The sequence below is a fragment of the Aristolochia californica genome, unplaced genomic scaffold (genome assembly GCF_029961685.1).
Source record: "Aristolochia californica isolate CCGP_79_NKW_82.1479 unplaced genomic scaffold, dmAriCali1.0.hap1 SCAF_4, whole genome shotgun sequence".
In the NCBI taxonomy this organism is placed as follows: Eukaryota; Viridiplantae; Streptophyta; class Magnoliopsida; order Piperales; family Aristolochiaceae; genus Aristolochia; species Aristolochia californica.
The window spans coordinates 4707067-4733929 of NW_027182103.1; the positions used below are offsets into that span (position 1 = coordinate 4707067).

General features: G+C 37.9%; 1 protein-coding gene across 1 annotated transcript in view; it reads left to right on the plus strand.

The window, feature by feature from the left end:
* The first annotated feature begins 3622 nt into the window (after positions 1–3622).
* LOC137962005 (protein transport protein SEC23 E-like) overlaps positions 3623–26863 on the plus strand; it is a 28453-nt gene continuing 5212 nt past the window's right edge. The window contains exons 1-10 of the mRNA XM_068808692.1: positions 3623–4548; positions 4647–4820; positions 5916–6077; positions 8363–8505; positions 10148–10223; positions 10412–10584; positions 10696–10777; positions 13590–13667; positions 14775–14936; positions 15014–15277. Of these exons, the coding sequence (XP_068664793.1) occupies positions 3823–4548; positions 4647–4820; positions 5916–6077; positions 8363–8505; positions 10148–10223; positions 10412–10584; positions 10696–10777; positions 13590–13667; positions 14775–14936; positions 15014–15277 (2040 nt within the window). The 5' untranslated portion in view covers positions 3623–3822. The remainder of the gene's footprint in view (positions 4549–4646; positions 4821–5915; positions 6078–8362; positions 8506–10147; positions 10224–10411; positions 10585–10695; positions 10778–13589; positions 13668–14774; positions 14937–15013; positions 15278–26863) is intronic.

Here is a 26863-nt window from a genome sequence, read left to right on the forward strand (position 1 = left end):
AATGTCACACCCAACAAGAAGATTTTGATCAATCATACTATTAGAAGATGGGCTTAAGCCCACACGTCCAAGAGGTGTCATCTTGGTAAATAAGAAAATTTCTCATAAAGATGGCAGGAAGATGTACTTACATGTCGATTTTTGTTTCTTTTTTTGTAAAGATTGTAGCCTTAATGGCATTGTAGCCATTGTAACATACACTCTAAAAACTATAATAGAGGCCCTTGGCTAAGAGGTAGAGCATTAAGCCTTCTCCTCTCTTCTCAAATTCGTCCAAGCTCTCCTCTCCCTTCTCTTGGTAGCTGAGCTCTAAACCCTCTCTCCTTTCTTTCTTGTTTCCTTCTTCCTCTTCTTCTTCTCTCCTTCCTTTGTTTGAGATCAATGTGATTGGGTCCTAAAATCTACGTGGTATTAGAGCATAGGATTTAGAATTCCCACATTGAAGTGATTCTTAAGTGCTTTTGAAGGTCTCATTCAAGTTACTCTTGAAGGAAGAAACTCAACCATGAAAGATAAGTGATTTCTGGTTATTTTTTCATGCTATGTACCTAGACTTTAATCTATATTACATCAAGAAAAAATTGGCTTTCATATGAGAAGTTGTGAAAGCTAATCCTTGGTGTTTATAGGATTATAACCTTCATTTTCTTCTAATCAAATATTACAAGTTTGATCAAGATCGGTTGCTTACAAGTTCTATAAAGATTTATTGATTATAAAATTAGTGTTTATATGATTGAAGAATAACATGAGAATTGCATGAGATTTAGCTTGACCTCTCATTATTAAAGACCAGTATTTTAGTTGATTTTTTGGATTAAATCAAGTTGCTTTATGGTTTATGATACTCAAATTCTCTGTGAAGAAATTGTTTGTGGGATTTTGTCGAGCTCAAAGACCAATTTGTTTTTGGTGATTTATGAATATTTGGAAGTTTCTAATCCCTTCTCCGATCCTTTAAGACTTATGAGCAATTCCATTGCCTAAAGGATTTTTGGAAATGAGTAACAAAAATGTGTTTTTTTACGTGATAAGAGGACACTCTTGTAAAGGATAATTAAGCCACGATTTTGGTTAAGATTCAGCCACGAGTTCTTGAGGTTTTTTTGAATTGGAATTGAATGAGGGGATAATTGATTCACTTAATCTGATGACCTAAGTAATGTGGGAGTAATTCATCTCACTTCATGTTGGACTAACCCCCCCTAATACCCAATGATGAGTTGAAGTTGAATCAATTCATTTAAGATGAATTGAATTCTTTACTTCATTTTAAGTTCATTGTGGACTAACCCACCCCCCCCCTTATGCATGATTTTTTGCTTCTTTGAAGCTAATTTGGTGGATAGGGATTTACCTTTATTTGAAAGTGGCTTGTTGGATGAGAAATTTGTTCAAATTTGATTAAGTGGATTATTTTCTTTCAAATTTGAATTATGGCTGTTTTCGGCAAGCATGAGCCTTCCAAGATTCTAACTTTCAGTTTTGAATTCAAGCTTGGATTGTTTTTTAATTCATAAAGGTTTTTCATTAACTAAAACTTGGATTGTAAGGAAAGTTACCTCACTCGAGTTACCCTTTCTTTTGGACAACATATCATTGATTTAATTGTTTCTCAAGCTTGACAAAGTGACCTTACTTCAGTCCAAATAAGTTCTTCAATATTGGATTATAGCAATTGTGCCAAGTTTAATTGAATTTTCAGTTTGATTCCTCATCATATCCCCTCCTTGTTTGTGCTTTGCTAATCTTATGTTTTAAGATGACTGAAGGAAATACTAGTAATAGTAACATACTCAAAATTACTACTATTCACTCTTTGGGTATTAACAAACGATTTTGGGTAAGTAAAACTGAATTTAAATTCACTTTCACTTTCCCTCTTTTTGCACCAACATACCCTTAGTATACAGATAAGGATGGACCTTTCCTCCCCCCCTTCCTTTCTCTTAGCAATGGACATCGGGTCACGTTAAGTGGAAAACCCGATTCGACTCGACCTAAATGACCCAACCCAATCCAACCTACCCCAACTTGACCAACCTAATCGAAAGACCTGGGTTTGGGTTTTCTTCCTCACCCTGTAGGGTGGAGACATGGCTGAAGAAAAAACACACTTGGGTTTAGGGTGGGGATAGGGGAAAGGTTTTACCAAACTTGACCCGACCTCATCCCAACTCTACCTAATTAACTAATTTATTATTTTAAAATTATAAATATTTTAAAATATAAAAATAGAACTTCTTTAATTGTTGTGGGAAATTTTAATTTTTTATTTATAGTATAGTTTCATTTTTATATAGATTATTATTTAAACTTTGATTATATATATATATGGTAGATTATGGGCCAAAGGGGGGAAGAGTAAGGATATGGGACAGGGTTGTGGGGGCGAAGAATAGGTTTGGGGTCAAGTTTTAGGGTTAAGGTTCAAGGTTAGGTTCAAGTTTTAAAAAATCCAAAAGACCTAACCTATACCCACTCTTACCTCCTCTTCCGTTTTCAAAGAGAATAAAGATACCCTTCATTCTTTTTACAACTAGGGGAGGGAGAAAAAGATGCCCATTTTCTTCCTCTCTAATAATTTTATTTGCTTTCTATTAGAACAAAAAATGTAAGCAATAATTACACATAATTTTGGATCAACTCTCAACATACTTTTCGATAAATATTAATTTAACCTAATAATATAGCAGGAAGTACTATAGGATTGGGATACTCAAAAATCCAATTATGCTTCAATTTCAAATGCATTAACAATTAGCCACTTGGGCCTTTCCCTTAGTTGCTGGTAGGGGTGGCATTGAGTCGAGCAAAGGTCAAACTTACATATGTTCTAGCTTGGCTTGATTTGAATATTTGGAACTCAAACTCATCCTTGAGCCTAAACTTGGAATTGATATCGACTCCAAAATTTTTAATCGAGTTTGAACTCAAACTTCAACCTACATTTAAAACTACAAAAATAAAAATTATAAATAAATTAAGAGAATATTGTGATGAACTTAGTATCATTGAATTGTAAGTTATCACATAGGAGTTCAATACTTTTCAATGGTGCATATACTAATGTATACTAATCAATTTAATAGACCTAAAAGAAAGAACAAACACCTTTATTAATAGTATTTTTCCATTGGTAAATAATAATATTAAATGTTGGGAGACCCAAAAGGGCCGAACGATCGATCGTCTTTGAGGTTTGAGATAAATAAGATCAACTATCAACCAACTGAAGAGGGACTGACGAGAACAATTAGAGTAAAAGGTATTTTTATAAAAAAAATTATGCTAACAAGTTGAACTTAAAAAATCTCAATCTTAACTTATTATACTTAATGAGCCTTATTTCAAGTTGAACTTGAATCACTTTTAAGTAAAAACTAAACTGAGTCACCCAGATGGCCCGGTGTCGGTGTAGTTAGTGGTACAAACTCAAGGTACGAATACGCGTGAGAAAGAAAAGTTACGAGGGCTGCTCTCGAACCGAAACGTTGCATTAGCTCACATTCCGACCGGTTCTTCACGGCATGCTGAACCAAGAAACGGGAACGTGGAAATTTAAGAGGAAGGAAGTGAACTGGACCCTACTTCAATGGCGGAAAACTTGAAAAAAGTAGACCCCACTTTCAACCCGGACGACCGGAAAGCAGCAGGGAGCGGAACCTGACCTGCCAAAAATCAAGCCCTCCTCCTCACATCTGTTGCCCCCTCAGAAACCTCTCCTCCGGCGACTCCCAAGGGGGTCTCTCTCCAAATTTTTTATTTCCCCCCTTTTTCTCTGCTTGCTGCCTTCATTGATCGATCAGGGACCAATTGAAAATGTCGGAGACGCCAGGGTCGGAGGCGGAGGGGCCGGAAGGTGTCCGCATGACGTGGAATGTTTGGCCCAGATCCAAAGTGGAGGCTAGCAAGTGTGTCATCCCAATTGCGGCCGCCGTCTCTCTGATCCGCCACTCTCCGGAGCTGACCGTCCTTCCTTATCCGGCCCTGCGTTGCAAGACTTGCGTTGCCGTTCTCAACCCCTATGCCCGGGTCGACTTTACTGTCAAAATATGGATCTGCCCGTTCTGTTTCCAGCGGAATCCTTTCCCGCAGCACTACGCAGCCATCTCCGAAACCAACGTCCCTGCAGAGCTTTGGCCACAATTTACCACCATTGAATACGCTATCCCCGTCGCCGATGCTGCCCCCCCGCCTGTCTTCCTTTTTGTCCTTGATCTCTGTGTTATACAGGAGGAATTAGAGTTCGTCAAATCGGCGCTCAAGCAGGCCGTGGATCTGTTGCCGGAGAAAGCCCTTGTTGGGTTCATCTCTTTTGGCACCCAGGTACATGTCCACGAGCTTGGCTTCTCTGATCTCTCTAAGGTTTATGTCTTCCGTGGGAGCAAGGAGTTGACGAAGGAGCAGATTTTGGATCAATTGGGATTGTCTGTGGGACAGAGAGGCCCTGTCAAAGCCATGCCGGGTGCTGTTGCCATGACCCACCACGGAATCGTGAATCGGTTTTTGTTGCCGGCTTCAGATTGCGAATATGCACGTACTTCGGTAGGGCTGTTTGTTAAATTATAAATTCGTACAATTTGGTATGTTTAGTGTCTGTTCATTTTTCTAACAAGTTTTGATATTGGTATTTTTTTCTCCAGTTATTGGATGAGTTACAGACAGATCAATGGCCCGTCCGACCTGAAAACAGGTCTTTGAGGTGCACCGGGGTTGCTTTAAGTGTTGCCGCGGGTTTGTTAGGTGCATGTGTTCCCGGAACTGGGGCTCGAATTATAGCTTTAGTGGGGGGACCATGCACAGAGGGTCCAGGCACGGTAAGAGAACTTTATTGCTTTCTTTGCTGTTCATACTTTCTAGTTGATACTATATCTTTAATCGGAGTCCATTTTTTGTTACATGTCGATTTGGATGATGGTTATTCTTGACATTTTGGACTTTTCTTTTGATTGATTTTGGTTTTATAGATTTATTTTATTTTCTAAGATTCAGGTTGCATATTAAAAATTTGAATCCTTATTCTTGTCTGATTAGGTTGTCTAATTGTACTTTGGTTGTGTTACTTATTACCGGCGGTCATATGCATTTCATATCATATGGTCTAGACGTAGATGTTAACTGTTCAATGTAGCCCTTGGAAATTTTTTCATGTATAACAGAAAGGTTAGCTAAAACTTTACTTGGGCACCTAGGGAATAGACCTGGTTTCCTTGCATTTAGCATTTGATTTGCAAACAATGAAGGTAACTTGCTTAGTGGAAGCTATGTTGATGTGTTGATATAAATGCAAGTTCGGGGTTACCTCCATCTTTCTGACTTCAATTTTGTCTCTTCCTTTTCCTTTTGTTGCCACTTTTCACAGCTCTAGTCTTTCTCTTCTGGTAATTAGATTTTTAGAACTGGAATATTGGTTGGTTTTGTTTGAAAGTTTCGTTTGTAGTTTTTTGTTTTTCTCTGGTCTAAGAATGTCTACAACGTGAGCTGGGAAATCCTGGATTGGTTTTCCAAGTAGATATTTGTTTTTCTTGGGTGAGGCATGTATGAAGAAGTGTATTTGTGTTGTTTGATCTGCTCATGTCTTATTTTCTTTGGCTCTATTCTGTCCAACTTTCTTGAAATTGGATTATATCCAACACTCTTTTACCTCTTTGTAGTTTCTGTACTGATTCTCGAATTTCAGATAAGAAGAAATACAAAAGCAGTTTGTGCTGGTTGTTGTTGAAGTCATTTGGTTTGTAAGCACTGTTAAAGCTGTTATGGGGTTTTTGCAACTATTAAAATTTTGCTTACCTAATGCTTGTTGATTTCTGCATTAGAGGCTTTTATTTATTTATTTTTGATATAAATTAATAGAATGACATGTCTTGAGGTTTAAAGATATTGTGAATGCTGAACATTTCTCTTGTCTGCAGATTGTGTCAAAAGATTTGTCTGAGCCTGCTCGCTCTCATAAAGATCTTGACAAGGATGCAGCACCGCATTTCAACAAAGCTGTTAAATTTTATGAAAATCTAGCCAAGCAATTAGTTGGTCAGGGTCATGTCTTAGATCTGTTTGCTTCTGCACTTGATCAGGTTTCCATTAGTCCTGTTAATTTATTGATTAATTTTCAGATCTTTTACAATTTTCATTTTCTTATAATAGATGCTGTTATATTTCATTAAACTCTTAGCTTATTTTTTCAAAAAGGAAGGTTTTTTGATTTTATGCCTATCCATGGCTTTGGGGATTTGAGCTCAATGCTGAATGTGATCCACGGACATGTGGTAAGTCAAATCAAAATTTCCATGAGTAAATACATGGGAAAGTGTAATCTGTGTAATGTAAAATATTTTGTGTTTCGAAGAAACATGGTTGTGAGTTATTTAGCTGTTTGTGGTTCTTTTTGTATCTCTGTTATGTCCTGCATTTAGCAATATATGGACAGAGAAAATGTTTCCTTTTTTAAGAGCAAGATATTTCATTAAGTTGTACCTTTTGCAAGTTCTCTTCTCAAATATATGTGTGTGGAGCCATACACTTAATGCTCTTACCAAGTACTGTAAAACTGAAAAAAATAGCACTTTTTCATGATGATCTGTAGCTTGATATTTTTATGATTTCTTTTATGAGTTTGTAATGAGAAATGTGCAAAGGAAGGAGTAGGAAGTAGTTTGGCGTGAGATAGGATGGAGAAGGAAGAGTGATTTGGTAGAAAAAAACTGGAGAGGCTTTTCAAGAGAGCCTTTTCTGGAGTGCCTAACATACACAGTAAGAAATACAAGACACAGAGTTAAACAAGGGTCTACCTTCTGAGGCCCCTTCTCCTTCTTTCCACATGTCTCTCTCTCTATATATATGTTGTAGAAAAGTAAAAAGTGGATTCCACTGTCCCTTCAAGTTCTTTCTCAAAGCAAATCTTCTCCCCTACTCTTTATAGCATATGCCGAAAATACTACCTCCCCTTCTCAAAGATCTAGTTATAGAAAACAGCTCGTTCACCCAAAAACAGATGTCTTCTCCCCTTCCTTTAACCTAACTTCACTAATGCCCTTTATCCTATGCGGAGGTCCCTTGATCAAAACTCCTTCTTTAAACCCTAACATTTTTAGCACTCTACCACCGTTTGGAGAACCTTTGTCCAGAACAGTTAATTCCCCATTAGGGGTTTCCAAGTGTGGGGCCATGGGTTAAAAAAAAGGACCAGTAAGGAAGGGACAATGGAACAAAAAATGATTAATTTTATCATCCTATCTGTTGCAGAGCTTACTAGTGGTACTGAGCGTGATCCTTTCTACTGAGTTGTTCAGCATTGAAGATTTTACCTTTTATAGTGCATTAAATGAACTGCATACCTCTCGAGGGTGCAAGGGTGTTCCAAGCAATTACCACTGCATGCAGACCGATTAGTTGTGACCACTTTGGTAAGCATACTGGGAGACAACAAGTGAGGGATCAAATAAGCTCCTTTTCCAAATAGAGGAGTTGCTTCCCAGGCCCCCTGGCATACAAGCCATCAAGAGAAGGTGACTTGCTCCAAATTCAGAGAGCGTTCTTCTCAACCTAGTTCTTAAGTCACAAGAAAGAAACTGAACTTTGGACTGAAATTTTGGGAATTGCAAATCAATCTGACATATAATGGGATTGGAAGCTGATAATGCAATTTTCATAGCCAGAATATTAGGCCAAAATTTTGCTTGATTTCCTCTAACATGAATTTTATACCTTTAATAATACTGGTTTTTGTATTACAGATTGATTTCCAGAGGCTGGCCACAATATTTTAGAACCATTTTGTTCACAATGCTGTTTAAAAACTTTATCCTGATTCCAGGGCTACCGTTATCATTTGGCATGTAAATCTCTTCCTTCTTTATCAGATGCTATATGAAATTGGAGGATCCCTTCCACAGAAACCTTCTTTCTATGACTCAATGTGACCAGAACACCAACTAGGTATAGCAATAAAGAGATAAAAAGTTTTGGTATGCTTGCTATTGTAGAGGGTCTATATAAAAACAGGGGGAGGCCAAGATAAGTGGGAAGGTGACAAGGTTTGCAGCCAAGGATAGGGGTGAGAAACAAGTACAAAGCTCTCTCTCTTTCTATATCTCTTGTGGATATTGCTGCACGTTCAATTCACTCCTTATGCTGGTTGGGTTTGTGAGGTGCACTGCATGGGTACTTATGGGATTGTTGTTTATTTAGGAGCTTTGAGATCCATTGAGCTGATATAATATCGTTTTTTGTTTCTGTTATTTTTCTAATAAAAATGGTGTCAGCAACCATTTCCTTGAAAAAGTGTTATAGAATGAAAGGACTAAAATGTTGCCATACTATTTGAACTCATGTTTTATCTTCTATTCTGCAATAATGATAGGTTGGAGTTGCTGAGATGAAAGTGTGTGTTGAGAGGACTGGTGGCCTTGTTGTCCTGGCTGAAAGTTTTGGACATCCCGTGTTCAAAGACTCTTTCAGGCGTATATTTGAGGACAGTGAACAGTCACTTGGCCTGTCATTCAAGTGAGTTATTGCTTTTCTCTTCCTTTCCTTCATCTCTCTGGTATGTAAATTTCAAATGTACTGTGGTATTATGTGTCTAATTTTGACATGAGAATGGAGAATGTCCTTTTCTCTTTGATTCCATAATATGAGCAAAGCCTATGTTGTTTAAGTTCTGTAGCATCTTTGTGCAATGGGCAGCTCAAATCTGCTGGTTGGCAGTACAACCTTCTTTAATTACATATATAAAACAACTTATTATTATTAACCCTATGTAATTACATATAGAAAACAACTCGTTATTGTTAACCCTCTGGTTAGCCTCACGATGTTGAAAATATAAACTTTGTTACCTTTTTTAAAAGCATATATACCTTTGTTACTTTGTATATGAAAGTATTTCTTGTATTCAATTAAAAAATTATTCCCTGCTGTGCGTTATATTGGACTGCAGAGAATCCTCATTGGTCAAGTGCTGCTTTTGAGACTGTTTTCTTCTTCTCTTTCTCCTTGACCTTCTGTTTCTTTTTCAGTCTCTCCCCACATGTTTCTTAATGTTCCTTGAAATTCAAGTCCATGTCTTTAACTTCTGTTGTTACTTCAGAACATATGATGATGGAAACATCAAAACAAAAATTCCATTTTTTTTTTTTTTTTTGAAATGAAGCTGAACTTCGGAGTTCTGATGGGATCCGGTGCATTAGTGCTGGTATGATCGCACCCAAAAATTCCATATTTATGAAGACTCAGTGCTGGGAGTTGCTGTTTTTTTATGTGATTTTTGAAGATTTCTTGTCCTCACACGCTCTGCTGCCCTTGGTATACTTCAACACTTAGAAGTGTTACTGTTGATAGTTGCTATCATTTGGTAATATTCAGAAGTTTCTTGTCCTCAACCACTGTGGTTCCCTTAGCATAGTTGATTCCTTGGAGTCTAAGCTTAGACCATTGCTACAGGACTTGATAGGATTTTTATGGAGAGTGTTTTTTTTTGTCTCCTTGAAGTTGGAGGGGAGGCCATTTTCATTATTAGCTGGTGCCAGAACAGTCTTGTCCTGCCATGGGGTTTATTATATATTCTTTTGCCTTGCTTTTGGGGTTTTAATTTCTTTTTAAGTCACATCATTACTGCCACACCCTATGTTCTGCCAATTATGTTAGGGACGCTCTTGGCAAAGGGGTTAGCACAGAGAGTCCAATTCTATTGATTTTATGTTTCTTGTAAAATGGGCTCATGGCTTCTGGTTTTGTCTTCTGCATCTATATTATTTGCCTGTTCTTATCTTCTTCACTGATCTAATCTAGTTACAACCTCGCCATTTAGTCTGTTATATGCAGTCCAATCTGGACTTATCCAGCCTGTCTTGCCTGACTTGCCTCACCGGGCAAGCGTATTCAGGGAGGTTTAAGAAATGATCAGCTTTTTTAGTTCTGTGCAATTCTCCAACTCTTTGGTTCCTTTGAATACAGTTTAATTGGCTGAAAGGCTGGATGTTTTACGTACGTCACTACAAATTTTATTCTAGTTAAGCAGAAGTTAAGTGGAACTCTTTGGTTTGAACAATTTTCTGATTATTTCTCCTGCACTTGAAAAAAATAATAATATTTTTCCTTTTGATTTGATCATGTAATGCTATATTCAAGTTTTCCTTCTCTGTTTCAGTGCTACGCTGGATATCTTTTGCTCGAAGGATATTAAAATTCAAGGAATAATTGGACCTTGCACATCCTTGGAGAAGGTGTGTTCCGTTAAAACTGGTGCATTTATCTTCCTCATTTGTTTACAGGGCCATGCTTTATTTATTTTTTTATTTTTTGAAAAAGATGTATTTATATTAACAAGAGAAAGGGCCATGCTTCATTGCGTTCATGTGAATTGAAGATTCTGATGCTATTATGTTGCTACTGATTCTGAGAAGTTTTGCAGAAAGGGCCTGCTTGTGCTGATACTGTTATTGGGCAAGGGAACACAACTTCCTGGAAGATGTGTGGTCTTGACAAGAGTACCTGTTTGACAGTTTTCTTTGATATTGCACCCAGTGACCGGTCGGCCTCACCTGCAATTCCAAGCCAGCAGTTGTATCTACAGTTTGTGACGAGGTTAATGGCAGATGCTATATACCCTTTTTCATTTCATATATCCTTGATCTTTTTGTTTTTGTGGGATTCACTATGTTTGCACGGACTGAATTTTTTAAAATTATTTTGCAGTTATCAGAACCCTGAAGGCCATATGAGGCTCCGTGTTACAACAATTACTAGAAGATGGGCAGATAGTTCTGCCAGTAACGAGGTAAGATGATTTACATTCTCAACAATGATGTTGCTTAGAACAGGAGCACCCCGCCCCCCTCCCTAGTTTTTACTCTTTCTAGTTTCTCCTTTCAATAAATTCACTCTCCATAAAAAAAAAAGAAAAAAGAAAGAAACAATGTTGTTGCTTAGTATAATACTTGTTAACATGGTGGTTGGTTAGTATGGTTCTGTTGATAGCCCAATGACGCAAATGTGATAGAGTTGATGAGCATTTAGAATTGTACTGCTTGGGTCCTGGAGCTATGACATGATTGACCCACATAGTTGGTGAATCCACAGGCCAAGCAGGGAGCCTCCTTTCAATCCCTTGTTGTTAGGGTTTTGCTCCCCTGCGTTTGTTTCTCGTTGTTTTCTCTCTTAATAAAATCAACTTTCATAAAAGAAAAAGGTTGGTGAATCCACAATATGCATTACTTTTTTTTATTAGAAATGTTGATGCTATTATCTTTTGTAAGTCATTTGGATCAATCATTTGTGCAAAGTTGAAGAAATCTGGTAAGAGGAATAGAGGAAATGGCAACAAGTATTAGGAGATGAGTTTGGCCCAAATTTTCTTTTATTAGGGAGTTAAGTGAGTTACGATGAAATAGATGAAAATGACTCTCTCCCTTATGACGTGAATGGACCGACGTATTTATGTATAATAAAAGCTAGAACTCTACCCCATTAACTCGTATTATGACTCTTAAGGGAGAGAGGGACAATTACATAGATATAGAATGTCTAAAGTACAGCTTAGGGGCAATAATTGCTATTAATTTGAAAGTTTTTGATTAAAATGTATCCATTTAATCATGCCATCTTAGCGAAATCGTATGGATTACTATTGGGGAAGATAAGAACAGATTAACACCTACTTCCTCATAGTGCATCTTTCAACAAATCACCCATGGAAAGAGAAAACATAATGATGAATCTTTTTTCACTTCCAACCAGTTATAAAATAGAAAATTTTCAGAATCCTTGAGAAGATAACTGAGTTCGTCCACCCTAAACATTCCTTACCACACCTGTAAACAAACATAAAAAATGGACCATAGACACACCTAAACATTCTGAACATGATAGTACTTTCACTAAAAGATACAAATCATGTAAAATAACCAAACTGCCCCTTATACTACATTTTAACAAAGTGTTTACTGAAAAAAAGTGAGAGCACTTTTAAAAAAAATCATTTTCGAAAAAAGAGTGAGAGAAACCTAAGAAGAAAAGAGTGAATTTGTGATTTTGTTTTTCTGAAAATAACTGTTGCAATTGTTTCTAGGGGAACTTGAGCAATGGCTCCGTGGTCTCGTGTGTGTGTGTGGGTGTGTGTGTGTGTGGGGGGGGGGGGGGAGGGGGGGGGGGGGGGGTTGGTATAATCCTTTGTAATGAATTAAAAAAAATTCTATCTAGGTTTAAGTCTTATTAGGCACGCGGGATTCGGGTATAATCCTTTGTAATGAATTAAAACAAATTCTATCTAGGTTTAAGTCTTCTTAGGCACGCGGGATTCGGGTATAATCCTTTGTAATGAATTAAAAAAAATTCTATCTAGGTTAGTCACCAATGGATATGCAAAAAAAAAAAAAAAGTGTAGGCAATGTTACTGGTTCTCAAGGTTGCCTCTTGGTTTGAAGGTTGGAAGTACAAATTTAATGTTTTGGGATGTTTTACTATACACCAACTTTAGTTGGTTTTGCTGGTACTTCTCTTTTTGCATAGAAGAAGTTAATCTAGTAATAATTTTCACTGCTTAGGGAGAAATCGAGTGGCCTCGCAATCTTTAAGGTTAGTGACCTGCAATTTGCTAGCTTCATGTGGTAGTAGAGATTGTGGTATTGTAATCTTTTAGGTCATTAGTGACTAGCAATTTGCTAGCTTCATGTGGGAGTAGAGATCACCAATTTTGATGAATAATCAAACAGAAACAGGGTGTCTATATCTGCGGCAACATTGAGACTTTTATAAATTTTCATGTGCTAAATTTCAAATTTTCAAAATTCTATTGTCAAGTATGCAAACGGAGATCTCCTCTTCTCTTTTGCGGGCCCCCTTGGAAACTCAGATTCCACAACAGCTGAACTTTCTGGACTACTAAACGGAATTAAATTTTTTTCAAATCGACTCTCGGGTCCACTTTGCATAGAAGGCGACTCAAAGGTGGTCATCAACTGGTGTGAAAAATTCATCTAGCCCCCGTGGCGTCACTAGGATATGTAATCGGAAATATTTAATTTAATTTCTCATTTGAATTGTAATTGGAAGCATATTTCTCGCTCTGCCAATAACTTGGCAGACACCCAGGCTAAGGCGGGCATTTTACTCCAACACCTTGTTGTGGAAGAAGGCCCTCCGACCTAGGTTTGTTTGTACTTGCTCTTCTCTTTTATAGTCTATTTACACATTTTTTCAAAAAAAAAAAGTATGTGTATTATATTTTTTCATGGTTTTGAGAATATGTTCTTTGCATATTATTAAAAAAAAAGAATATGTTCTTTGCATATTATTCAAAAAAAAAAAAGAATATGTTCTTTGCTTGGTGAACTGCAAATTCTATTGTAACTTATACCTCATGTTAAAATCTTTTGGATCTCCTTATGGATGCTTATGGTTTCATTTTACTATTAATTCCATTGGATTTAATTTATATGGTTAGACTTAAACAAGTGGAAAAAAATGGTAGAAAATAAATACACTTCTGGAATGTCAAAGAAAAACGAAGCACAGTGCTGGTGCGGCACCTCAGTTTTCTCCACAATTGTGTTGGAGGATAGTCTTGATTTGAGGTATTACTGCATTTGCAGGAATTAGTAGAAGGATTTGACCAGGAAACTGCTGCTGTTGTAATAGCTAGACTAACTTCTCTGAAGATGGAGATGGAGGTATGTCTGTCTAATTCTGCCTCTTTTCCTTTTAAGTTGGTATCATGTTAGATATCAAAGTTACTTTATTTGGTCATACTGCTTCCGGTCCTGTCAACTATATGGCATTTGTTTTGTATTTGTCTGACACTGACAAATAATTTTCGTTGGATATTCTGTAATTGACAGGGAGGCATGTTGTTAAAGGGAAAATAGTCGTTGTTTATTCTGATTTTACGATCTTTGTGAAACAACTATATATCCTGCAAAGTGACATCATTGCCTCAATGTATGAATGGTGAATGGCAATAAATTGAAGGATTTGGTTCCAAAATTTTACTTATGGTCATGCTCATTTATGTCATTCAAAATATAATAGATATGATTCCCATGTTGAAATTTTGTCATTCTTAAGGAAAATTTCATCCTTGTCTTTTCTTTATTTTTAGTTTTTACCTTCAATGTATTTCTTATTTTCTTAGTTTCCTTTTTTTGATCCTCTAATTACACACACACACACACACACACACACATGAAAATGGTGAGAATTTTGTTAAGAAGGGAGTACAAGAAGAAAACTGAACAAAAAAGGTCTGCAACAAAGTCCAGACAAAAAGCAAAATGCAATGAATAAGCCCATTAATGTTAGAGAGAAAAACGTGAAGGAAGGTACATGGAGAGTTGAAGAAAAGAAAGGATTATCTGAGATGCTAGTCTTGACCTCTCTATTGCTATTTATAATCTTTCATTAGATCTTAGTTACAACTTGCTTCTCAAGATCCTTGTTTAAGTGATATAAAATATAAGAATTTGACAAAGTATTCCCAAAATTAAATTCCCCATTTTCTCTTTGTCTGTAACACTTCTTTTCCTTTTACATAATATCCTCCAACAAGCCCAAATCAAGAAGCAAACATCCCACTGTAGGATGTGGGAGGGAGACCTTACTTCGAGCTAGAGAATCTTCCCTACAATTTGCACTCTGCACCACGTGAGACCATGACACTATTCTAGAATGACAAATCTCAAATTTAATTATAAAATGGAATTAACATCAAGGTGGGTTTATCCTATTAAAACCAACTTATGATTTAAATATGGATTTTTTTTTCTTTTTCCTTTTACCAGGAGGAGTTTGATGCAACAAGATGGCTAGATCGAGCCTTGATTCGTCTGTGTTCCAAGTTTGGTGATTATAGAAAAGATGATCCAGCATCCTTTACATTAAACCCAAACCTCTCCATATTCCCACAATTTATATTCAATTTGCGGCGGTCACAGTTTGTACAGGTAATTGGGAATGTATAAGATTCCTTTTTTTGTATAATAATGGTGGAAAAACCTAATTGGGACTGTTCTTGCTGCAGGTTTTTAACAACAGCCCTGATGAGACTGCTTATTTCCGTATGCTGTTGAACCGTGAAACCATCTCGAATTCTGTTGTAATGATACAGCCATCATTACTTTCATTTTCTTTTAGTTTGCCGCCAGCACCAGCATTGTTGGATGTGGCTTCCATTGCAGCAGATCGCACTCTTCTGCTTGATGCATTTTTTAGTGTTGTTATTTTTCATGGTATGACAATTGCACAATGGCGCAACATGGGTTATCAGAATCTGCCTGAGCATCAGGTAATATAATAATTTTACATAAATTATGCCATTGCTTCTGAACCCTCTATGTTTGTTATGTTGGTAGAATTAGTTGCTTGTTATGGATTTTAAAATTAAAATTAAATCATTGGTAGGAAAATGTTCATGCAACCTGGTTTCTCGTAGGATTTGCACCTATACGTGTCTTGTTGACGGTATTTTTCATTTGTCTGAATTAGTCTTTGCAAATTGTTTGGGGTGTTATTTCTAGTTGATCTTGATGTTGTTTTCCTAGTAAAGACTATGTTTTTAGTGAACCCAATTTGTAAATGCATATTCTAGTGAAATTTGTCTTTGAAAATTTTAACTGTTATGTCAGTGTATCAATGTTTACCTACATATTCGAGTAAATATCCTTATTGACATTACTTCTGGTGCTCATATTTGGTGGATAGAATTTACTCTTTGTTCTGGCATACCTAAAAGAATGAATCTCATTCTTCTTGTTTAGGACATATGTTTATCTAGTTGGCAACTGCTTCTTTTCTAGAAAAATAATGTTTCTTTTAGTTTCGTTAGGTCATGTTGCTTACTTGATTGACCATAGTTTGTAAGTCCTTGGTTGCATAAAAATATGTTGTGTCTACAATACGCAGAAACATTTGGTCTTATGCAATACTATCTCAGGTAAGAGTAGCCAATACCATTATTACAAACATTGCAGTTGATAATTCAAATAGGTGATTGCCTTGCAAACCTCTGTCAGTGGATGCAGTTGGAACTATTTTCGAGACTTATATTGCATTGCCTTTACATTTTAGTTCCACCATGGGAGAAGCTTGTGGCATGTTCTGAGCTTGAGCTGTGAAATTCAGAAGAGGAAATTATTTTGCTCATAAATATGACTCTAGAAGCATGAAATGTGTGGAGTTGCTTTCCATAAAAACTGAAATGTGTTGAGTGAAATGATTTTAATGTAATGCCTGACTATTGAGAGCTGCAAGCCCTAAACTAGGGTTAGGGTGACACACATAAAGGTATTGAAAAGAAAGAAGACAAAACAGATATGGAAAGTTGTCTATTTAAAGAAATATTTTACTTGACCCCAACACCCCTATTTTTTAAACTTAGTTGATGGATAGGATACTTAAGGCCTACTAGCTAGGCCCCATCTACTAACAAATATAAAAGCCCCAAAACAAATTAAATAGCCTACTAAAGAAATACACTTGTCTGTAGTTAGTTCCTCCTTTGGGTTTCTCTCAAGGAAAAAAAGTTTTTTGTTATGGGTCTAAAGCCATTTTTTTTTTTTTTTTTTGAAAATATGGGTCTAAAGCCATTTTAAGGTTTCTTAGATTTTTGAGTCTTTCTTTTTAGTGGATGAATCAATCAATTGCTCTTATTCTTGATTATCACCATTTGCATGGATTAAGGAGGTTCTGATTGACATAAGTTTTGAAACTAGGGTTTAAATTAGTATTAAGACTATCGGGTGTTTCCATTCGCCCAAACTGGAGGTTGATCGCTCATATGGCAAGCCCTTGCATGACTCCGCTTATGGCCATTTGGGATCCTCCCCTTTGCGACTACATTAAACTCAATTTTGATGGTAGTGCTATTGGTTGTCTTGGGCCGGCTGGAGCAGGTGTTATTTTCAGAGGCAACAATGGAGACCCTATTCTTTCTTATGCTGGGCCGGTGGGCATTGCCGATTCAAATACTGCTGAAGTAAGTGTTCTTCTATCCAGCTCCCGAATCTTCAAGGAACGTCTCCATGGCAAGCTAATTATTGAAGGAGACTCAAAGACTGTCATCAATTGGTGTTCAAAATATAGCTCCCCCCCTTGGCGCTACTGGCCTATCACCGATTGTATTGCTGACATTGTGTCTTCTATTCATTGTAATTGGAATTTCATTCCTAGATCAACCAACTTTTTGGTTGATAAATTGGCTAAATTCGGAACTTCCCAGCAATCTCTCATTGTTTGGGAAGGCTTCCCCCCTTTGTAAATTGCTCTCTTGAGCTTCTGTCTTACCCACCACTGCTTCAGCTTAACACCAATCGTGACTTATCTGTCTCTGACGCTTGGCGGAATGGCTCATGAAATCTTTGCCTTAGATGCGGCCTTACTGATGAGGAAGCCATTTCTGTTTGTGGCTTGATTGATAGTCTCGGTAGTGTTATGGTTCGCCCTCAGATGGCTGACGAATGATTTGGCTCCCTGATGATAGCGGCGATTCTTGATCTCCTCAGCCTACCGTTATCTTATGGGATGGACCCGGCCTCCCACCCCACATCCGACTACTCTTGCCTGGCGCCTCTCAGCCCCACCCAAGGTGAAGTTTTTCCTTTGGAGTGCCTGCCACAACTAGATCTTTACTACAAACAACCTTATTAGGCGTGAAAACACCACTCCTGATCCTCTTTGCCCCTTCTGCGGGATGGTGGCTGAAACTGTGAATCACCTCCTCCTCCATTGTGATTTCACTTAGAAGGTTTGGACCTACATGATTGACAACATGGGACTCAGCTTCTGCATCCCGCTTGACTTGAGCACCATGTGTCGTTTCTCTTCTGGAACTCGCTTGCCCAACCTGGGCAAGCTTTTGCTGGCTGCCTGCATTGCTTTCGTTCCTTGGTGCCTCTGGAAGGAAAGGAACTCCAGATGGTTTGACTGTACTTTTCGCTTCGCTGTTGAGGTTTCCTTCACAGCCACTGGGCTCATATCTACCTGGATCCACATCCGGAAAGAGTTTACTTGCCTCTCTTGTGTCCTGATCTGTACCAATTGGAAGATTATTGCTCAGATATCTGTTCCTACTGCCCCTTGCTGAGTTGCTGTTTGGAAGCCTCCTCCCTCTGGATATTATAAGCTAAACTTTGATGGTTGCTCCTTTGGGAACCCGGGTTTGGTGGGGTGATTTTTGATCCAGGGGTCACTGCCATCCTCTCTTACTCTAGCCCTCTCGGAATTGCTGACTTGACCACTGCTGAGCTCTCTGGTCTCCTTCATGGCTTGCAGATTTTTCGGAACTGCTTCAGTGGTCCCTTTATTGTGGAGGGAGACTCCAAAATTGTCATTGGATGGTGTTCCACCTCATCTTTCCTCCCATGGCATCATTGACAGATTTTTCTTGATATTTTGGACATTGTATCCACCACTTCTTATACTTGGTCTCATGTAGTTACATCAACCAATTTGGTTGTTGATTTGTGTACTAAATTACCCCCCCCCCCCCCAATCTCTTGTTGTTTGGGGAGGTCTTCCTTGATGTATCTTCTCTTTCTTTGAAATAAAATTATCAACATTTCAAAAAAAAAAGTATGTCATCATTGTTTATTAATTTGAAAGAATCTTCAATTGTTAAACATGGTACACTTGCTTATGGGTTCATGTCTTCTATTTAGGGAGTGGGCAATATTGCACCTACTCCATTCATGTCACTTAAATCTGTGTTGTTTGTTCCAAAATTTCTTCTTGATTTGTTGTCGGTTAGTCAATTTACTAAGACTATGAATTGTTCAATGACCTTATATTCGTCTCATTATGTGTTTCAGGATTTCACCATGAGGATGATGATTGGTTCCGCTCATTAATTAGGACTATATCATCTGGAAGGCTCTCCACAATTGTCTTTACCTGTCGTTCATGCTATAGTTTTACCCTTCTAGTGGCATTTACGATTAGGCTATCATTCTCCAACGAAGTTGGTCCAACTATTTTCTACTTTTCCTTCAAATCTGTCGTTTACATGTGAATCGTGTCAACCAGGCAAGCATCATCAAATTACATATCCTTTGAGTAAAAAAAAAAGTAGTAGTTTGTTTGAGATTGTTTTTTTTTTATGAAGGATGATTTTATTAAAAGAAACGGAGAAAAAAGGGGGGCTAACCCCTAACAACAAGAGATTGCAAGGAAGCTCCCTGCTTTGGCCAAACGATCGGCCACAGAATTTGTTGATCTTGGGATGTGAGACCAAAAACAATCAAACAGATTAACAATTTCTATTATTTCAAAAAAGGTGTCCCAATGACGCCACGGGGCGCTGAGGAATGTTTGCACCAGCAAGTCACCACCTTTGAGTCTCCCTCGATGTGAATGGGCCTAGCACAGTGTTCGCGGAAAACACGAAGCCCATTAAGAAGACTGTGTAGCTCAACCGTTGTAGAATCCACAATACCGAGAGGACCAACAAAAGAAACGATCTGGTTCCCAAAAGAATCATGAACCACTCTGCCAAGACCAGCTAGACTAGGGTTGTCGAGGGAGGAGCCATCAAAGTTTAATTTAAGGGCTCCAACAGGCGGTGGGGTCCACTTAGAAACAATTGGGGATTTAGAATTTGTATGGAACTGGGCAAGACAACCCCAATTGTTCTTGGTGGAAGATCCCGAGAAGGGGGAGAAAGCTTTATGAGAGTGAAGCCATGTAGTAATAGTACCTGAGATGGTTTCAATGATTCTTTCTTGGGAATTGAACTTGGCATTGAATCTCCTTTGATTGCGCTCTAGCCAGAGCCTCCAAGGAATGAAAGCTGAGCAAGCCGAGATCATTATTCTCCCAAGACCGGGGACGAAAGTCCTTGATAGCATCCGACAGGCTGCGGGAAGATCCGCAGGAAAGCAGAACTGTAACCCAATGTGGCTGATAATACGTCCAAATCTCCCGTGAGAAAGGGCATGAAAGGAGCAGGTGGCTGACAATTTCCTCAACTACATGACAAAATGGCAAATGGGGTCAACCCCAAGTTGGCCATTTTTTTTGAGATTGTCAGCAGAGAGAATTTTGTTGAGGCAAGCACTCCACATGAAGAACTTTATTTTTGGGGGGGCGATGAGGCGCTAGGTGAACTCTACCGCATGTCTAGAACTATGAGAGAGCCATCCATGTATAGCAAGATTGGTGGAGGACACCGATCAACTCTGCTAGCTTGTATCTTGGTCGACAGAATTGGTTCCAAAAGGCGACTCACATCCAGAGATTCTACGTCCGATAGACCCCATTGAGGGTGAATGTTTCATCCCCCATTACTGTCGACTTCAGCAACTGAGCTCCTCCTCAGTCTGGAAATTTGGAAGAGGTTCGGAAAAGAGTTCTGAAGAGGCATTTATCTTGACCACCAATCTGTCCAAAATTTAATTGATTGGCCATTACCCACAAAACCGGATTGACGAAGAGAAAATCGGGATAAGGAGGTAGAGAGATCTCTAGAAAGGGGGTAAACGCTTTCTATTTCCCCCCTCAATCCACCAGTTCGAGGAGAAGTCGAGCTTTGCTTGCACCATATCTTTCCAACGGTTTGGAATGGATGAGTTAAATATCTAAATCCATTTAAGGAGCAGGGCACGATTCATATCTTTGGTGAGACGAATCCCGAGGCCACCAAGAGATTTTGGAAGGCATACCTCCTCCCAACTGACCAAATGGTATTTGAAATCAGAGTTGAATCCCCTCCATAGAAAACGATTCTTCATCTTATCCAGCTATCGACATACAGAGGCAAGGTACGATAGAAAAGATAAATAGTAGTTTGGAATTCCTGCAATACATTTTTTCGGTTTGTTTGAGATTGTTCATTCTAATGTATGGTGAATTTTTCCTGTTTCTAGTGTCTTTGGATATAAGTATTTTGTTTCTTTCATTGATGACTTTAGTCTTACTACTTGGTTGTATCTCCTATTGGAGAGATAAAAAAGTATTTGATGTATTTAAAAATATATATAATGAAAACAAAACCCACTTTGATGCATCTCTTCGTATTTTTGGTACTAATAATGGATTGGAATTTGTGAATAAACAATGTCTTTTGTCAGAACCGTGACATAGTTCACCAGTTTTCATGTGTCTTCACTCTACAACAAAATGGAGTAGCTAAACGTAAAAATGGTTGTCTTCTAAAAGTTGTACGCACCTTGCTTATTTATATGCATGTTCCTAAGTCATATTGGGGTAATGCATTGGTTACTGCATGTTTTCAATAGGATGCCTTCTTTGGTCCTTAGAGTTCCAAAGATTGACTCCATCAGCTACTTTGTTTCCTCTATCCCCTTGCATTTTTAGTGTGTTTGTTTTGCCCATGTGTTTAATTCTTCTATGGGTAAATTGTCCCCTTGTGCAATCAAGTGTGTTTTTCTGGTGTACTCTCGGACACACAAGGGATACAAATATTTTTGCTCATCAACTAGAAAAATATTTGTATCCGTTGACGTGACATTTTTTGAAAATGTTCTTTTCTTCTATACCTTTGATATGGAGTGTCCTTCGTCCTTCTCAGATTTAAGTATATTTGATCCTACTCCTATATATTTGATATTGAGTTTCCTCCTTCTGATCCTACTACTGAAAAGCCCTTGTATCAACGACGACAAACTACTCAACAACGAGCCAAGTTTCCTTCTCTCTCACTTGATCTAGAACTCTCTTCGCCTATAGATCCTGAGGTAATTGATTTACATCTTCCTATTGCTATTCGTGAGAGTGTATATCCTCTCAACATCCATTGTCCAGTTATGTGTCTTTTGATTTGTTATCTACTTGGTAGAAACAGTTTGCTCTAACTTTGTCTTCTTGTACCATTCCTTCTTCTGTGTAGGATGCTCTCTTTTCTCCTCAATAGAAGCATGCTATGGATGTTGAGATGGAGACATTACATGATAGAGGTACATGGAGTTTATGTGATGTCTCTTCCGGCGCTATCGTTATGTGCTGTTGTTGGGTACACATTGCTAAATATAGAGTGGATGGTTCTATGGAAAAATACAAAGCTCATTTGGTTGCCAAAGGGTATATTCAGACCTACGATATTGATGTTTTTGAGACGTTTTCATCGGTCGCCAGGTTGACTTCTATCCATATTCTTGTTTCTGTCGTAGTTAACTAGGGTTGGCCCCTAATCCAATTAGACATTAAAATACTTTCTTATATGGCGACTTAGAAGAAGTGGTTTATATGAAGCAACCTACTGGGTATGCTGCTCAGGGGAAGACTCGAAAAGTGTGCAAGCTAAAGAAGGCAATTTATGGATTTAAACAGAGTCCTAGGGCATGGGTTAAGAAGTTCAACCACGTAATAATGTTTTTGGGTTCTTTCTGAGTCACTATGATTACTCTCTTTTTGTTTTGAAGCAATTGTTTGGAATTGTAGTACTACAGGTTTATATTGATGATTTTGTTTTGTCAAGGGGTGATATGAAAGGCATTGAGGATGTAAAGGAACACCTTGCTAAACATTTTTAGACCAAAGATTTGGGTTCCTTAAAATACTTCTTTGGAATAGAAGTTGTTAGAAGCAAGACATGAATTGTGTTAACATAGAGGAAGTATGTTATAGATATGCAATATGAGTATAGTTTTTTAGGCGCAAAACCTATAGAGACACCCATGGAAGTTTTTTTTTGATAATTTTTTTTTTTGGGATAAAATACACCCATGGAAGTTGACAATGATCTTCATGATGAAAGTAGTGATGAGTTCAAGGACAAACCAATGTATTGATGATTAGTTGAAAAACTTGTTTATGCTATAGTCACTTTGATATATCCTTTTCTATAAGTGTGGTAAGCCAATTCATGGAACATCCAACACAAGGTACATTAGACGCTGCTAAGAGGATATTGAGGTATTTTAAAGGGTCACTTCGAAAAGGGTTTTTTGAACCTCACAATCATGTGAAGATGGAAGCTTTTTTAGTTGCAGACTATGTTGGCTGTAAACTTGATAAAAAATCCACTATTGGCTATTGTGTGTTTGTACGGGAAAATTTACTGATTTGGAAGAGTAAAAAACAAATCTGGTGGCTTGTTTTAGTGCAGAAGTCGAGTATAGAGTTATAACTTATACTATAAGTGAGTTTTTTTCGTTTAAAAAAATAAGTGAGCTTTTTTTTTTTGTTGAGAAAAAGGTGTGAATATATTGCAAAGAAAAGAGAGAGAATACAATACCTAGCTAGAAAGGTTTTCCTCCACAACAAGCTGTTGGAGGGAAACACTCTTTTTAGCTTGAATCTCGACTAAATTATTAGCCGATCTTGGAACGTGATTCCACTTACATTGAATTTGAGAAATTAAAGTACAAACATCTTCAAATAACTCCCAATGACGCGAAGGAGGTTTGGAAGGCTTCGTGCACCAACTGATAATAACTTTTGAATCACCTTCAACAAAGAGGACTCCCTCTAGCTTTTGCTTGAAAAGTTTCAGCTCGTTGTACAACCCATATAACTCAGCACTTGTTGAGTCTGATATCCCAATTGGACCCGCATATGAGAATAGAAGATTTCCATTTTCATCATGAATTACTCCCTTCAACAAAGAGGACTCCCTCTAGCTTTTGCTTGAAAAGTTTCAGCTCGTTGTACAACCCATATAACTCAGCACTTGTTGAGTTTGATATCCCAATTGGACCCGCATATGAGAATAGAAGATTTCCATTTTCATCATGAATTACTCCACCATATCCAGTTGGACCTGGACATCCTAACGCACTTCCATCGAAGTTTAATTTGAAGTGACCAGCTGGAGGTCTAGACATTTACCATTTCAGGAGTTTTAGCCGGAGAAGACATTTTTGCAATAATTCGCTAGCTTCCGCGCAAGTTTGATCCTTGTAAGTTGCAAAATTCCTTTCGTAAGAAAACCCAAGAGGATACTTGCCCAATGATTCTGTCACATAGAATTTTCCATGGAAGAGATTTTTGATTAAATTTTTTGTTGTTTCTCTCTTTCCATAAATTTCAGACCATGTACCCAACACAACAAGATATTAATATTTTCCCCAATTTTGGATGACGAGCGCTTATTGTAGTGAAAATTGTGTCGTGTAGGTATTGCGATGGGCAATATTGTAATCCTATTTTGTTCATCAGTTTGGTCCAGACTAAATGGGCATATTCGCAATGCAATAGGGTGTGATCAGCAGTTTCAGGAGATAAATTACAGAATGGGCACAATGGGTTAGGAACACTATTTCCACGTCGTAATAAAGTGTCCGAGGTTAAGATTTTCTTACGGCAAACGGTCCAAATGAAAAACCTTGCGCGAGGAGGAATATGTAAAGACCATGGAAAGGCAGCTAGATGCGCTGATTGATGTATTTGTGGGGAGATCATGTGGTGATAGGCGAAAGCAGTAGAGAACATACCTTGCCTGCACGGTGTCCAGATTACTGTGTCGGATGAGTTTTTTATCTTTACTGAAGAAAGCTTATTGACCTGATCTGCTGCTTCCAAAGCTTCGGAAACGCTCGCCTGAGATTTAAGTTCCAATCACCCGAGGTCAACCGTTGCTCAGAAACCATCGCATCCTGAGTTCTTGACAGTTGATAAATGCATCCATGGTTATCCTTGAGGAAGCTTGAACCAACCCACTAGTCAGTCCAGAACTTAGTTTCACTTCCAGAACCAATAAAGCATTTGACCGCATATTTAAAAATAGGAAGGAATTGGGCGATTTTCTTCCATACAGGGGATAACTTGTTAAGTCTCCCGCCGTCAATCCACCACCTAGTGTCTTTCCCAGATTTAGCTTCTACCATTTTCCGCCGTAACAGATTGGGTTGCATATTATATTTCCATATCCACTTCAATAGTAAGGCCTTGTTTGTTGTAGCAATATCCCGAATCCCAAGACCCCCCATAATGATCAGTTTACAAACATCATCCCATTTTACAAGACAATACTTTCTTTCCCCATTTGGCCCATCCCATAAAAATCTCCTTTTTAGGAGCTCTATTCTATTTCGAACAGAGGCAGGACAATGGTATAACGACAGAAAATAAGTCAAGAGTTAAACTAGCGGGTTACTGAACCTTTGACCATGTATTATGTTAACCAGGTAGTTAGTTTTAGTGCATGCAATCCAGTGTTTCATGAGAGGACCAAACATATAGAAGTTGATTGTCATTTCATTCGAGATGCAATAATGTGGAAGGAAGTTGTTACCCTGTCTATTCAATCTTGTGATCAAGTTGGTGATGTTTTTATTAAACCCTTGAGTCGATGTGAATTTAGGGTATTTTGTAACAAATTGGGCTTCTAGACATATATGCTCCTGATAAATAATAAGGAAATATTGGGAGTTTTGGAGAGAGAATGAGGGAGAGAGGAAAGAGGGCTTGAGAGAAACTACTCTGGATGGGGGTCAAGCATGACCTTATTCACTCAAGTGTTAGACAGTTACAAAAACTTGACCCCACTTCTTATTCACTCAAGTGTTAGACAGTTACAAAAACTATCCCTATTTAGTTTCATTGTACATAAACCCTTGTATCTCCCAATAGACTTACCAAAATTATATGAAATTTGTACTACAAAGAAATTTAAACATGCTGAACAATATAATATCTTATCCAGAAATTACAGCTAAGGTAAAATGACCAAAATGTCCTTTTGTTGATTTTCTAACACTCCCCCTCAAGTTGGAGCATATATATCCATGAGACACAACTTACCATAAAAAAATCAAATTCACGTCTTCCAAAAAAGAGATTTAGTAAATATATCTACCACTTGATCACTGGATCTAACATATGGAGTGACGATTTCCTTCTTCATCTCAACATCCCGAATAAAGTGACAATCCACTTCAATGTGCTTAATTCTTTCATGAAACACCGGATTTTTAACAATAAATATGGTTGTCTGGTTATTACAGTACATGATCAAAGGTTCTTCTTTTCGTAGGTTAAACACCTGACCACAGATATGGCCCACTTCAATTCACTGACCGTATGAGCCATAGCTCTATACTTAACTTCAACACTTGACTTGACTACTACATTTTGCTTTTTACTTTTCTAGCTAACAAGATTACCTCCTAGGAATACACAGTAGCCTGTGGTAGATTTACTATCAAGTTTTCACCCTGCATAATCAGCATCAAAGAAAACTTCTATTTTCAGGTGATTTTGAGATTTAAAGAACATTCCTTTACCAGGTGAGCCTTTCAAGTACCTCAATATTCTCTTTGTGGCCTCCAGATGAACCTCTTGTGGGCATTCCATAAACTGGCTAACAACACTTAGGATAAATGATCTTTTAAAAAAAAAAAACACTTAGGACAAATGAGATGTTGGGATGTGATACTGTAGCATAGATGAGCTTACCAACTAAGCGACGATAAACTGTCTTGTCCATAAGTTCTTCATTTAGTTCATTATGGTGATCATGCCCAACTTCCATAAGAGTTTCTCTTGGTTTAGCACCCAACAAGCCATGTTCTTGTAGTATGTCTGTGACATACTTTCTTTGAGTTAGTACCAAAGTAGCTTTGCTTTTGGCCACTTCAATACCTAGAAAATACTTCCAAGTTTCCTAGATCTTTTGTTTGAAAATGTTTGACCAAATGCATTTTAACCTCCTCAATGCCTTTCTACCAGACAAGATAGTATCATCAACATATATAAGCAAGATCACAATTCTAGTCTGTCGCTTCACGATGAAAAGAGAATGGTGACAATGCCTTCGAGAGAAGCCAATAGACATAACTTTTTGACTGAATTTTTCAAACCATGCCTTAGGACTTTGTTTTAGACTATATATAGCCTTCTTGAACTTGCATACTTTACTGATCTCCCCCTGAGCAACTTACCCAGGAGGTTGCTCTATATACATCTCTTAATGTAGGTC